Raw genomic sequence first — 15133 nt, forward strand, 5'->3', positions numbered from 1 at the left:
TGGGCTGCACAGTCTGGCTGGCCATGTTCTAACAACGATTTTTAAAATATTTTATCAAAAGCCATTTCTTCCCCCTCTGTAATTGAAATTTTGACGACCCCCAAAAAATGTAACCAACATTTTTCAAAGTACTGATTTTACAATGCAACAAAATGTATCCATTGAATTGTTCTTTGTGTCCTCTAAAGCCTTCAAATTAAGAGTTTAAGATAAATATTCAGCGTGATATTGTGAGGTGAATTAGAATAGTGAAATCTTCAGCATGTGCAGTGTATCTCCATCCTCAGGATATATCAGTATTGTCAGTCAACTGTGCTACTGGATTATTTGTCTTTAGAGTTTCTAGCTGTTTTCACTCCGGTTTTTCAGAATTACTTGAAGATTAACCCATGGACCAATTCCAAAAGTGGTACTGGGATAAAATTCATAGCATTCCTTTTGGTTGTGGGAAAATGCAGAGAAAGAAATAGAGACTGAAAAGAAGATGAGGGTAGAAAGTCACTTTTCTCCTCGGGTAATGCTAGTTCAATGTAAAAAGAAGAATTTTGAAGCTTGCTAATTACTTCACCTGTGTTTTCTTAAGAATTGGTAAAGGTTAATATTAATCGTTTCCACTTGTGCAAAAAATTCTAACCATTTATGAGACAAGACAGAAGAGAGAAACGTATATATGTAAATTCTAGTTTGGTGTTTATTTTTAAAGAAAGCATATTGAATTTTCCAGGCTGAGAAAACATGATTATAGGTAATAGGTGGGAATGGAGGGTGAGGGAGGCGATCACTAAGACTGTCTACTTTCATCTATGTGTTATTGCCTATTTCTGACCCCGCATCAACCCATTCATCTGCTGATAAATCTATTCCTTTGTTACATCTAGGCTTGTCTTTTCCAATGCTCTAGTATAGTTGCACATGAAGCATGACTGACTGATTATGTGATTATGTGAGACACTGAGGGTGACCTGAGTGCATAGAATTGCTCAATTCAAAAATGTTGTAATGTGTTTTGAAAAAGTAGGTGAGATAAAAGAATTGCTCTACCAGTGTCTCTCTTACCTCAGCCAGCTCTGTGGCACGTCCCTTGATTGTTCCAACTCTTATATATCCAATCATAGCCAGGGCATTTCTAGCAATGGTTTCTCTTCCAGCTTAGACTGTCAAATCTTGATTCTCCCAAAGATTGAACTTTGACTCTTCTTCCTTATCTGTATGGTCCTCCTTGCTGGCATCGTCCAAAGCTTTGAGGGTCAGTTTGCACCTATAACCTCACTGCGTCCAACTCTACATTTCCACTAATCTTCTCAACGTTTCCACTATCTCTGTGCTATCAAACTGAGCCCGAAAATCTTGATGCGCCTAAATGTCCCCAAAGTTGAGCATTGGGAAGGCTCCGTAGTTATGCCACCAATGCCGTCTTTCTGCTCAACCACTGTTTCAGGCTGAACCAAGACTGCTTACAACTTCTGTACTCTTGAGCTGAGCTTCTGACCTCATCCTGCTCGTCAAAAAGACGGCCACAAACCACTGCTGTGCAATGCTGGTAAACCATCACCACCTTTACATATCACTTCTATTACTAACAGAACCCAAACCGTTGCTTCCCACTATGACACCCAAGAACCCCACTTCTTAAGACAACCATATCCCATCAGCTGTTTGCACCCCTACCCTAGGCCATAGCCTATTTTACCAAATCATGTCACCCCACAGCATTTCTGCTCATCTTGTTACCAGCTGAATGCATCTTAACTATAATTTTCCTATGGATCCTGAAAAGGTAACATATAGAATTTAGATAAACCTTCAATCAATATTTTCAATTTTCACCAGAATGTGGACATGCATAATTTAAATCTGAAGTTGCCACAAACACTTTTGGAGCTGTCTGTTCCCCGAGAGGATTGAAGTCAGACACTTGAAATAGGGGAATCATGAGTCCTTTTGAATCCAATTACACATGGGAAGGTGTTAATTTTATTGGGTTGTTGCTTACTAGATTCACTGTAGCAATGCCTGCAGAACGTAGACTGTGTATACGTAGAATATTAAGAGAGAGCTTTATTTAAAACTTTGTAACAACCCAAATACTGAAAATTAATTCATTTCTTGTTCTAGATAGCATGCTGTTTTGTTGTATGTTCAACAATTTATCCAAATTTGTAGTCTGGCTAGATACAAAAACCACAGTACTGTTTTGTTGTTGTTGTAGCATCTGTAGGATGACAGAAATCACTGCTGTACCCAGGCAATAATAATACATAAACAACTTTTATTCAAGACATCCTAATGTCAGAAATTTTAGCAGCAACCATGAAACCAAGGGAAGGGAAAGAGGGGAAAATGGGTGCTGCACCCCAACAGATAGAACCGAATCCCGTCATTTTGAATGATGTCTCGAAGACAAGCATGTAAATGATGTTGAAGGGCAAACAGGGTGGTAACAACAATCATATATGTATGGGTGAGAGAAACTGATGAATGATATGTTGTCGGCATTGGTATGAGGTCAGTGGAAAGCAGTACCAATGAGGCAGCTGCAGAGGAGAGATGAAGATAAAATGACAAATAGTGTGTCAAAGTTAAGAGGTTGAAGGTGATTAGTAAGAACAGCAATTTTAAGTCACAACAGGAAAATGGAGTAAAGATGGAATAAACAGATGTGGATAAGGTTTTGGATGTGCTGAAGTCTTAAGTCCTTTTCATTTAGAATGCAAAGAGACTTAGAGAAGAAGGGACAAAGAGGAATGGGAAGAATAGAGAGCTCATTCTGTAAATTTGCTGCTTGCTGTGGTATATGATGTGTTGTTAAGTTCTCTGTTTTACATAAGCCCCACTTAGTATTTATCCAATTCCCAAGTGATACCGCAAACAATCCAGTCAATAAAATTGGATTTTTGTTCTGTTTCAAAATTTTAGTTGTCTAGGTATCTTGGGATTAGAACCTTTTTGTTAATTTGCAGTTTATTGCAGTTGTGGAAATGTCTATCACTGACCACGCTTTTCAACATTTATCCTAATATCTAATATGGTGATACAGCAGCACAGTGGTTAACACTGTTGCTTTACAGTGCCAGGGTCTCTGGTTCGATTCCCGGCTTAGGTCACTCTGTGCAGAGTCTGCACGTTCTCCCTGTGTGGCGGCGTGGGTTTCCTCCAGGTGCTCCAGTTTCCTCCCACAAGTCCCGAAAGATATGATGTTACGCAATTTGGATAATCTGAATTTTCCTTCTGTGTACCCGAACAGGCACCGGACTGTGGCGACTAAGCACTTTTCATAGGAACTTCATTGCAGTGTTAATGTAAGACTACTTGTGACAATAAAGATGATTATTATATCTCATTCTGTAGTTTTTTATAAAAATTTTGATTAGCACACTTGTGGATGCACCTTGGACTATTGTTAAAAGTACTGCAGGTATATAAATGCAAGTTTTTGTTGTTGAGGTCTAAAGTTATTACTGTCAACTTTTTTTCGATTAAATTTCACTGAATTTACAGTGCAGAAGGAGGCCATTCGGCCCATCGAGTCTGCACCGGCTCTTGGAAAGAGCACCCTACCCAAGGTCCACACCGCCACCCTATCCCCATAACCCAGTAACCCCATTCAACACTAAGTGCAATTTTGGACACTATGGGCAGTTTAGCATGGCCAATCCACCTAACCTGCACATCTTTGAACTGTGGGAGGAAACCGGAGCACCCGGAGGAAACCCACGCACACACTGGGATAATGTGCAGACTCCGCACAGACAGTGACCCAAGCCGGGAACCGAACCTGGGACCCTGGAGCTGTGAAGCAATTGTGCTATCCACAATGCTACCCTTAATAACATATTAGATCAAATACATCTTCCCTAGTAAAAGAGGTTGCACTGGTCCCTAATCTAGGTGCGCCATCTAGCTCTGAAGTCTGCTTTTGGCGCTGATTATGTAATGCTATATCCAAGCCTATCTTCAGGGGCACCTGCAGCTGCACACGTTGGTGTAGTGAATCTGTTCTGACACAGTTTAGCAATGTTTATCGTATTTATATTGAGTCACAATATTTTTATTCAAAAGTATAAGATTGTCAAGAATTTTTCTCAAATAAGTATAGTGTTGAAAATCATTTCAGACAATACCAGATTACTACACACAAGCAGCTGGTCAACCCAATTGGCTTTCTATTCCTTTCTCCCTCATCTGTTTGTCAAACCGCCCTTAAATGCATCTGTTTGTAACCTTGCTCGGGGTCGGTTATTTTTTAACTAGGTACTTCCTATTGTTTAATGTGGGTAGATTAAAAGACTGTATTGCAGGACTTATTCCATAGCACAATTTATGCTCACTGTGAGGATGTAAAGTACTACCAGTTTGGACAATCTAGGCAAATCTTGTTTATTGCGCAGGCGATTTCTCGGTTTGCACCATTTGGGCAAAATGCATTCTCCATGAGATCATAGATTAAAATTTGAATGTATTAGGCCAAACCTTGCTGTAACAGCACATCTTATGGCATGCACCATTATTTGGTCTTTTTCTTACATCTTTCAGCTCAAATATAATTTGGAGCAAAGCTTGCTGAAGTGTGAGTATGTAACGACATGGCAAGCACAATGGGCTATCTGGAACTTTAGGGAACAAGACGAAAGGTCTATGTCCTTAATAACATATAAGGATAGACAAAGAAAAACGGGGGATAAGGAGGATGAATTAGATTGGGTAATTTAGAGTTGAATCAGGTAAAGAAAGATTGTATTACAGAAGCGACCGAGAGGAAACTTTTTTTTAAAGTACCTTTTTCATTATAATTTTAAACGTCTAAGAAAAATTTAATATCTTTAGGAAAGAGACACCATAGATTTAAAATGTTTTAAACATGATAAAAAGGTACTTGCAATATTAAAGATGTTCCCTAACTTCCTGTTTAATGGCCGATTAATGTGCAAATCCAGCAAGTTCTCAAAAATTACGGGGAGATTGTGGGAAAGCAGCTGCTTGTCCGGGGTGGAAATTAACCAGCAGGTTCGGGAGATTTGCAATTCAGCGCATTTCTTTGCTGAACATTCTGCTGCTTAGTGCATTAATAACTGCATATTTCATGAATCTCCACTATTTCTCCTGGAGGATTTAGCCCACTGTCTCGAATGAAGAAATTATTTTTATTTCCTTTGAATAAATGACTAATTATTCACGTAACTTACATATTGACAGAGGTACTTTGGGCATTTATTTATCTTTTCATTTTTCATACCATATCGGTTTATATTCTATCCTGGTACTTATTTGTGGAAAATATTTGTTCTGTGAATGTGACACCGGGTATATTGTCGCAATGATGACTATACTTCAAAAGTATTTCATTGCTGTAAAGCGGTCGAGACATCCTGGGGTTGTTAAAAGTTGTACGAATATGAATCTGGAGAGTGATTGGCTGAGTATTTGCTGGGTGCTGAATCCCTTCACTGAGGAGCTGCTTTCTGCTTCGCCGATTGGAAAATGTTGGTGCTGGTATTGGGAGACCTTCACATTCCTCACCGCTGTAATACATTGCCAGCCAAATTCAAGAAGCTGTTGGTACCTGGTAAAATCCAGCACATCTTGTGTACAGGAAATCTTTGCACTAAAGAAAGTTATGATTACCTTAAAACACTGGCTGGAGATGTCCACATTGTCAGAGGAGATTTTGATGAGAACCTGAATTACCCAGAACAGAAGGTGGTAACAGTGGGTCAATTTAAAATTGGTTTGATCCATGGTCACCAGGTAATTCCCTGGGGTGATATGGCCAGCTTGGCTCTACTGCAACGACAACTGGATGTAGATATCCTAATTTCTGGTCACACGCACAAGTTTGAAGCCTTTGAGCAGGAGAGCAAGTTCTATATTAACCCAGGCTCTGCCACAGGTGCATGCAATGCACTGGAAGGTAATATCATCCCTTCATTCGTATTGATGGACATTCAAGCATCCACAGTAGTCACTTATGTTTATCAGCTGATTTCTGATGATGTAAAAGTAGAACGAATTGAATACAAAAAATCCTAAATTTGTCTTGGCTGCTTTTTTTAGTTTCATTCCTTGTTCCTTTTTGAATCATTTTTCCTTTTGAACCTTGATCTAGTTAACAAGTCTTTAAACGTATTATATATTGTGAATTATAAGATTTAGTTCCACTAGTACCTGTTGTTAACTATTTCAGCAATATGAAAGGAACCTTATTGCACACATTTATGTAAGGTTAGTTTAGATCCTTGCTGAAAAGGGAATTAAAGGGTTTTCAGTCCTGTAAATATTTTCTTTCAATGCTTACAGTAATGGAGTAATGGATCATGTAATATGCATGAAATTCTTTGCCAAAGGTTTTTGTTTCTGCCTTTGTTTGAAGCCCCACAGCTCCATGTAAAATGTTTATCTTCCCACAAACACTAATAAATGTTATTTCAAATGCTAAAAAAAAAAGTTGTACGAATATAGAAATACTCAATTTTAGTGCACAATTCGGGCACTGCAAAACTGCACATACTTCTTACTACTCATTGCTTCAATGTTTGATCGGCACCTGCAGGTCCAACCCCACCACTTCTTGCTTTTATTTCGGACAAGTGGAATTTTGAGTCAACTCCATATTAAGGAACTGTTATTTAATGAAAATCACCTGCAGGAATTGTTTGAATGATCCACATCCTGTTGATGATATATGTGTGCCATTAAATAAATAACTGTCCCCCTGACATTACAAATCTGTGGAAAAGAATAATGCCTTTAAGCAAACATTAGGGAGAGCACTGGTGTCATTGAGATAGATGATCAGCCATGATCATGTTGAATGGCTGAGCAGGTTCGAAGGGCCAAATGGCCCACTCCTGCTCCTGTTTTCTATGTTTGGTTATCCCTCCAAATCTTTCTTTTTTTATTTTGGTATTCATTTTTCCTTGTGTCTTGTGAAGCGTAGGGTGTTTTTCTAATTTAAGATCCTATGTATTATAAAGTGTTTTTTTTTATAAAAAGGCTTGATCTCATTATTGACTGTAAAGCTCAAGTAGTGCTGAATGGAGGAAGATTGATATAGTATATTTGTAAAATGTTTTTACAGTTGTGTGAATAATGCATATGAGAATGAACTGCAAATCTAATTCAACTGGATATTAATTTAATAAAATGACTGCATTCTCTTTTACCAGCTGTACGTTAGATTAAACAATGCTTTTTGCTGAACATTATAGAAATGTCACTGACACGATGGCACAATAGTTAGCACTGCTGTCTCACAGTGCTAGGGACCCGCGTTCAATTCTGATCTTGGGTTACTGTATGTGAGGGCAGCACGGTGGCGCAGTGGACTAGCCTTGTCTCACGGCGCCGAGGTCCCAGATTCGATCCCGGCTCTGGGTCACTGTCCGTGTGGAGTTTGCACATTCTCCCCGTGTTTGCGTGGGTTTCGCCCCAACAACCCAAAAGATGTGCAGGCTAGGTGGATTGGACTCGCTAAATTGCCCCTTAATTGGAAAAAAAAAATGAATTGGGTACTCTAAATTAAAAAAAAAAGACGGTTACTGTATTTGTGGAGTCTGTACGTTCTCCCCATGTCTGCGTGGGTTTCCTCTGGGTGCTCCGGATTCCTCCCACAATCCAAAGATGTGCAGGTTAGGTGGATTGGGCATATAAAATTGTCCAAAAGGTTAGGTTGAGTTACAGGGATAGGGCAGGGCCTGGGTGGGGTACTCCTTCGGAGATTCGGTACACATTCGATGGACCAAATGGCTTCCTGCTACACTACGGATTATATAACTAAATTCTGTTAAATATTGTGGTGCAGAAAATGAATGCAGGTCAGTGTCTTTCCATGCATATTCAGCTGCATGGACAGTTATGTTAAACTGTGCTAATAATAGCTAGCATATGGGAGTTCATATCATAGAATCATAGAATTTACAGTGCAGAAGGAGGCCATTCGGCCAATCAAACCTGCACTGGCCCTTGGATAGAGCACCCTACTTAAACCCACTCCTCCACCTTGTCCCAGTAACCCTTTGGGCACGAAGGACCACTTTAGCATGGCCAACTTGCACATCTTTGGACCGTGGGAGGAAACTGGAGCACTCGGAGGAAACCCACGCAGACACGAGGAGAAAGTGCAAACTCCACGCAGACAGTCACCCGAGGCCGGAATTGAACCCAGGTCCTTGGAGCTGTGAGGCAGCAGCACTAACCACTGTACCGCCCAATTTGTCCAATGTTGCTCTGGTTGAAGGGAGTAAATCTGATTTTAAGTACTTTTGTAGCTGTCCTCGGTCAGTGTAGAATGACTTGCGTGACTTTTATTTTAAAAAAAAAACATTTTCCATTTATAATAAACAAAATACACAATATCAACATAGAAATGGATGTTACAAAATGCAATATTAGAAAGAAAACAACTAACCATGTAAAATCCACCCAGGAGAGAAACACCCTTTCCTTAACAATGAGAACTAACCCCCCCAAAAAACAACAACTGATGGTGATTAATTCTTTAAAGAAGGAAATGAATGGCTGCCGCTTCGGGTACAACCCCTCAACGGACCGCTGACCGTGTTCTTGACCGTAGCCAGATGTAAAAATTCCATGAGGTCACCCAACCATACCGAAACACTAGGCGGAGCAGAAGATCTTCATCCCAGCAGAACTCGCGTTTGGGCTATTAGCAAGACAAAGGCGAGAACATCTACCTTCACCCCGTCCCTAACCCTGACGAGTCTGATACCCTGAAAATGGCCACCAAAGGACAAGGCTCCAGATCACTGTTAAGGATTGTTGGCATGGTGTTAAAAAAGGAGACCCTAAAGCTTGCCATCTTGGGACACAACCAAAACAAGTGGGTGTAATTAGCACATCCCAAAGAACACCATTCATACCTGACCTCTCATGAAAAGAAACTGCTCATCCTAGCTTTAGTTAGGTGAACCTTGTGTACTACCTTGAGCTGAATTAGACTTAAGCTGTGCACAGGATGACATGGTTCCCAAAACCAGTGCCCCTATAAAATGGAGTTCCCAACCGGGGCAATAAAACTCCCAACTATAGTACAAGAGACAACAATTCCCATAGAAGTTATCCCCCCCACCAATAACCAAACCATACGTGAAGCATAAATTCCCTGATTTCCACATTGAAAAAGTAGAGAAAGATTAGAAGAATTTCACCCTCGGACAACAACTATATATAGGATACCTCAATATTTCTCCCTACCCACAGTAGTCAAAACATCATTAATTTGAACGGAGTCCATGCTTCTTAAAGAAGGCGCCTGCCTCCTCCGATGTACCCAAGTAGAAGTCAGTTGAATCGAAAATGGCCTGCAGCCTCGCCAGTTCCACCACCCCAAACCAAACTCCTTTCTTGTACAAGGCGTCCTTAGCCTTGTCGAAGGCTGCCCACTTCCTTGCTATCTCAGCCCCACGTCCTGGTATACCCACACGAGATTGTCTTCTCACCTGCAATCCCAATGATCCTTAGCCCATTTCAGGACCCACTCTTTTTCTTGAAACTATGGAAGTGCACTACTGCCGCACCTGTTCGAGGTTTTTGGCGAAAGGTCCGGTGGGCTCTGTCCAACTCTGGAGGCAAACCCAAACATTCGTGCAAGATATGTGGTTGGTTCAGACCCTCTATTCCCTCTGGCAACCCCACGACTGAGGTTCTGCCTCCTAGATGTGTTCTCAAGGTCGTCGACCTTAGCCTTCAGCCTCCTGTTTTCATTAGCCACTGCCACTATTTCAGCTTCTAGCGCGGCAAGTTGCTCCCCGTGGTCTCATCAGCGCTTTATCCATACCTTTGATCACCTCGCCATCTTTTTTTTTTTACCAATTCCACAGTTTTTTTTACCAATTTCATCCAGACAGGGCCCAGGGCTTCCTCAAGGTTGTCTTCCATCCCCCTCCACTGCCTATCGAAGTGGGCGTCAAATTCCTTGGCGAACATGCTGGCCAGCATGTCTCTAGTAATCGAGGAGGGCGCCAATGCAGCCTACGACATTTTTTCCATGGAGGAGCTGCACAACGCCTTCGAGTCAGTGCATGAGTTTCTTTCAATAGGTTATTTGTGCCCTTTAAACGGCATTGCAGTAGTCTAGATATCCTTTTATATTCAATAAAATGTGCTTTGGTTAAAAGATTTCTCAAAACAAGCGGACAAAAGGGGCTTAAAAAAACAGATCCTGGTGGGAGCTTTGATGTGAGTGTCCTCACCTCATGATGTCACCGGAAGTCCCTCGTGGTTGACTTGCATGATTGACTGAATAGGCACAACTAGTGCCAAGTGGTAAGCAGCTTATGCCTTTTCCAATTTAAACAGTTTTTGGATTAATCCTTCGTGGCATTTTGAATATCTGTAAGGGTAGCCATATTGCCAGTATTAGGTTGGTAGAAAAGTACATTTCAGACTAACATTCGAAATATTAAATCTACCAATTAATAAAGAATGAAATTTGATAACTTGCAGTTTACTTTTGAGATTCCTGCGTAGTACTACATCAGCTGTTTGCCCTCTTTACACTGAGTTCAATTTCCCAATGATGTTTTGAGTACAGTATGACCCAGTGTTCATTTTTTTTATGACTCAGTACTGTCATGTGAGTACCTTTAAGAAATGGGTGGTTTATCAAATAGCTGTAGTGCATGTACCTTTAAGAAATGGGTGTTTACCAAATAGCTGCAGTGATGTCAGAGTGTGGGTGGAGCTGGACTGTCTGTCTGTTTTCACTTTTGTTTTTGAGCTGGCAGCTACAGTGTGTGTTTGGTTTCGTTTTCAGAGTTGGAGCTGCATCCAGCCAAGCAAGGTGTAATTTTGATCTCTCTGAATGTCTTCAGATCGCTTGCTAATTTAAAAGTGATAACTGCTCTCAGTAGAGAATTTGAACCTGATGTCTTTGTTAAAGAGGGTATTTGTCTTATGGATGTTGCTAGGAAAGATTAATAGACTTATAGGGTACTGTATTCTTTGGGGGTAGTATTTTAGTTGATAGTTGCCAAGATGTTTACTGTGTATTTATAAAATGTTAACTGGATTTGTATAATAAACATTATTTTGTTTTAAAAGTACTTTAGATGTCTGTTGCATCACACCTGTAGAGTGGGCCCTTGTGCTCCCCATAATCAAAATCTATTAAAAGTTGTGGGTCAGGTGAACTCCATGATACACTTTGGGGTTCTCTAAACCCTGGCCCGTAATAGTACTACATTTAGGTCTGTGTGCATAATGTACCTCTTTTACCTGTGAAGGTAGTACTTTTGTTCATGAAAGGAGGCTATGGAATACAGATCAAGATCTTGTTGTGTAACAACCAAACAGGACTCCGCGCCTGTCACTAATCCATTTCTGATGCCCTGGTCCCCTGCTGGTCCCAGGATCGAGGGTCGCACCCCATGCGAGTGGGAGGATGCAATGGGTTATTGAGATCCATTTGCATCCTATTAACAGCCCGGGAACCATATTCTCCAGGCCCTCGTGATTCTCTGGTCCTCTGGGCTGGGATCACGTGGGCGAGAATTGGGACAGGTCCTGATAAGCGTGACGTGGTGTGGAGTATCTCGCAATGGGCCAAGGGAGAGACCCCTAAATAAAGCGACCCCCCCCCCCCCACACAGTCCCCATAAAATAAGGAGATCCCTTAATTAAAGAGATCTCCCCCAGAAGAAAGACCCCTGATTGGAAGTTTGGGAGCAATCCAGACAGAGGCAGTTAAAAATATCACTGCTTTAACATTCACCTGGGCAATGCACATGCTCGCTCAGGCACAGGAAGCAGAACCTGTCAATTTCTGGAAAGAGAAAATCAGTCAGCTGGTATTCTCAGATCTTTGATCTGCAAGGAATTCATTAATTTCTTTTTAATTTTATTAGGCTGTAATTGACAGCTTCCACACATACACAGCCATCAGCATTGTTCCATTGCTTTCTGTTAGTTTCACTGCTGACTCCTTCAAAGTCACTCAAGCATGAAGGAAGATGAATAGAAACACTTAACTCTCTTTGATGTGGTCCAGGAGCTGTCGATCAAAGCTTGGTGTTTATAAACATTGTGGTTAGGTTCACAGCTGACCACTTTAAAGTCACTCAACCATGGAGAGATGACTGGAACAATGCTGACAGCTGGGTGTGTGGAAGCTGTCACACCCTAGTAAAAAGCAAAGCGAAATTAATAATTTATGTTTTCCTGCCTCTGTCTGGACTGCTCTCTAGCTTCCAGACAGGAGGCGGGGGACGGACGGACTTCTAGACAGGGGTTTCTCTTCTGGGGAGGGGCCTTTTTTTTTTTTTTACGGGTCCCTTTATTTAAGGGGTCTCGGTGTGGGGGGGGGACTATAAAATTCTGCCCAGTTTTTTTAAAAACATGCTCGTTTATATGCTGGAACAGCAAATCTTTGAAATTCGTTTCAATGCATACATTTCTTGAAAATATATACACATTAAATATAAAATGTTTGTTCTAATCAAGTTTTGAGTTAAGTATAAGACCCAGCTTCTGAGACCGGACCCATTTTGTCTGGGGTCGTCTGTGTCGGGTAAGCTTCCTATGTAGTGTATTAAAGCCTTGGTTAAAGTCTCACATGCCTTTGTGGTTCTTGACGCTTAGTGCATCAAGTTTACAGGCAGGTTGTTTTGAAGTTCATTATTCTTCATCTCCTGCTTCTCCAAAATTGCATGATAATACATTTAAATTACTCTGGTACAAATGCAAAGTGATAGAACCTCATAGAAATTGCAAAATGGGAAACGCTGTCCAGTTCAACGTTTAACTGTGACTTTCACCTTCATTTTAAAAAAAATTTAGAGTGCCAATTATTTTTCCTCAGTTATTCTCTTGCTCTTAATGTATTAACAAAACATCTATGGGTTTTCCTTTATTTGACCTGTCAATATTCCTTTCTCTTTGCTTTCCAATTTTTTCCCCTACTACTTGGTACTGATTTTCCTTCATATAGTTGTATCCAGTCCACTTTCGTTAGATCATTTCTCAGCTTCGTAAAATTCCCCCAATGTATTATTATTTTTTTTAAAAAATGAATATAAATTTAGAGTACCCAATTATTTTTTATTCCAATTAAGGGACAATTTAGCGTGGTCAATCCACCTGACCTGCACATCTTTGGGTTGTGGGGGTGAAACCCACACAGACACGGGGAGAATGTGTAAACTCCACATGGACTGACCCAGGGCTGGGATTCGAACTCGGGTCCTCAGCGCGCAGTCCCAGTGCTAACCACTGCGCCACATGCCGCCCTGACTTTCACCTTCATTTAGACTTGGTCAAACCAAAGTAACTTGGAGGGTGGGTTCAAGGAATGCATTCGCGATCTTTGCCCAGAACAAAATTCTATGGAACCAATTAGGGAAAGGGTTATTTCAGATCTAGTATTATGAAATGAAACAGAATTAATTGTAGATTTATAGTAAATTATCTGCTGGAGAGGTCTGATCATATGTTAAAACCTCATATCAAGTTTGAGAGTGACGTGGTTAAGTATGAAACTACCGAAGTACGGGGGTGGTGGGTGATGTTGACTGAGGTAGCTTGGGGAAATTAGATGAAAGGGTGGAATGATGGTAGATAAATAATAGCAGAAATAATTCCTTCTCAATGAATGTTGATCCCTTTGAGGAATAAAAACTCCATTGGAAAAGTGTCACATCGGTGGCTAACTAGCGGTGTTGAGGATAGTATAAGTTTAAAAGTAGAGGCTAATGATGCTATCAAAAAGTTTAGTAAGCCTGAGAATTGAGAAGATTTTATAAAACAGAAAAAGATGACCAATGAAGTGATTTAAAAAGTACAAAAGAGAGCATTGAGAGAAGATTAGCAAGAACACATTGGAAATGCATTGTAACAACTTTTACAAGTACGTAAAAATAAAAAGACTCACAAAAGAAGCAAAAAATTTATCATGGGGAATAGGGAAATGGCAAATGTTAAACAAGCATTTTGTTTATCTTCACAGTAGAAGAGACAGGACATACCAGAAACTGAGAGGAACCAAGGGTCCAATGTGAATGAAGAACTTGATATTAGTAAAGAAAAAGTACTGTAGAAATTAGTGGGACTAAAATCCAACAAATCCCCTGGACCCTATGCTCTACCTCCGAGGGTTCTGAAAGACGTGGCTGCATTGGTTTTGATCTTGAAGAATTCCCTAGATTCTAAAACTGCCACCAAAGATCAAGGTAACCCTGTTCAAGAAAAGAAAAGAGAGAACAGAGAACTTATAGGCCAGTTATCCTCTCAACAGTAGTAGGGACAATGCTGGAAATTTTCATTGAGGACTTGGTGACAGGGCAATTGGAAAATTAGGTCATGATTGGGCAGAATCAACAAGACCTTTAAGAAAGTCATGCTTGACAAATCTATTAGAGCTTTTTCAGGGAATAGCTAGCTGAATTGAAATGTAGGAACCACTGGATTCATATTTGAATTATCAGCAGGCATTCGATAAGGTATCTTACAATAGGCTGTTGCCAAGATTAAAGCTCACAAAATGCAGTAATATATTAGAATAGATTAAAGATGGTGGGAAGTGACTAGTTGTTGATGATACAGAGCCAGGTGGGAAAGGTTTTGGGGAGGACATAAAGACACTGCAAAACAATCTATATATTTTTTAATTTAGAGTACCCAATTCTTGTTTTTCCAATTAAGGGGCAATTTAGCATGGCTAGTCCATCGAACCTGCACATCTTTTTGGGTTGTGGGGATGAGACCCATGCAGACATTGGGAGAATGTGCAAACTTCACACGGACGGGGCCAGGATCAAACCTGGGTCCTTGGCGCCGTGATGCAGCAGTGCTAACCACTGTGCCACCTGCTGCCCCCCCCTGCAAAACAATGTTGACCAGTGAAGTGATTGGGCAAGAAGATGGTAGATGGAAGGATGTGGATGCTGTTAATGAGTATGTAAGACCAAGATCAATAAATTTTTGAGCATCTGGAGATAGGGCAGGAAAGTGGAATTGATGTAGGTGTTCAACCATGGTCTTAGTGATTGGTGGCGCTGACTCGAGGGGCCAAGTAGCCTATCTTGCTCCTAATTCATTTCTTCTTAGTTCATGCTGATGTTTATACTTAAACAGTTGGTCCCATATCCCATTCTCCTTTCCATCAGCCGCTTTACTAACCTAT

General features: G+C 40.7%; 2 protein-coding genes across 9 annotated transcripts in view; both read left to right on the forward strand.

Moving 5' to 3' along the window:
• Positions 1-15133, forward strand: part of LOC140392741 (msx2-interacting protein-like) — a 123452-nt gene that overhangs the window by 60782 nt on the left and 47537 nt on the right. The gene's annotated exons all lie outside the window — the stretch shown is intronic.
• LOC140392740 (vacuolar protein sorting-associated protein 29) lies at positions 5390-6441 on the forward strand. The gene has a single exon (XM_072478306.1). The coding sequence runs from the start codon at positions 5479-5481 to the stop codon at positions 6025-6027; it is 549 nt and encodes a 182-aa protein (XP_072334407.1). The 5' UTR covers positions 5390-5478; the 3' UTR covers positions 6028-6441.

The sequence above is a fragment of the Scyliorhinus torazame genome, chromosome 16 (assembly GCF_047496885.1).
Source record: "Scyliorhinus torazame isolate Kashiwa2021f chromosome 16, sScyTor2.1, whole genome shotgun sequence".
Lineage (NCBI taxonomy): Eukaryota > Metazoa > Chordata > Chondrichthyes > Carcharhiniformes > Scyliorhinidae > Scyliorhinus > Scyliorhinus torazame.

Coding starts and splice junctions, on each gene's coding strand:
- LOC140392740 (XM_072478306.1), top strand. CDS start 5,479: ATGTTGGTGCTGGTATTGGGAGACCTTCACATTCCTCACCGCTGTAAT.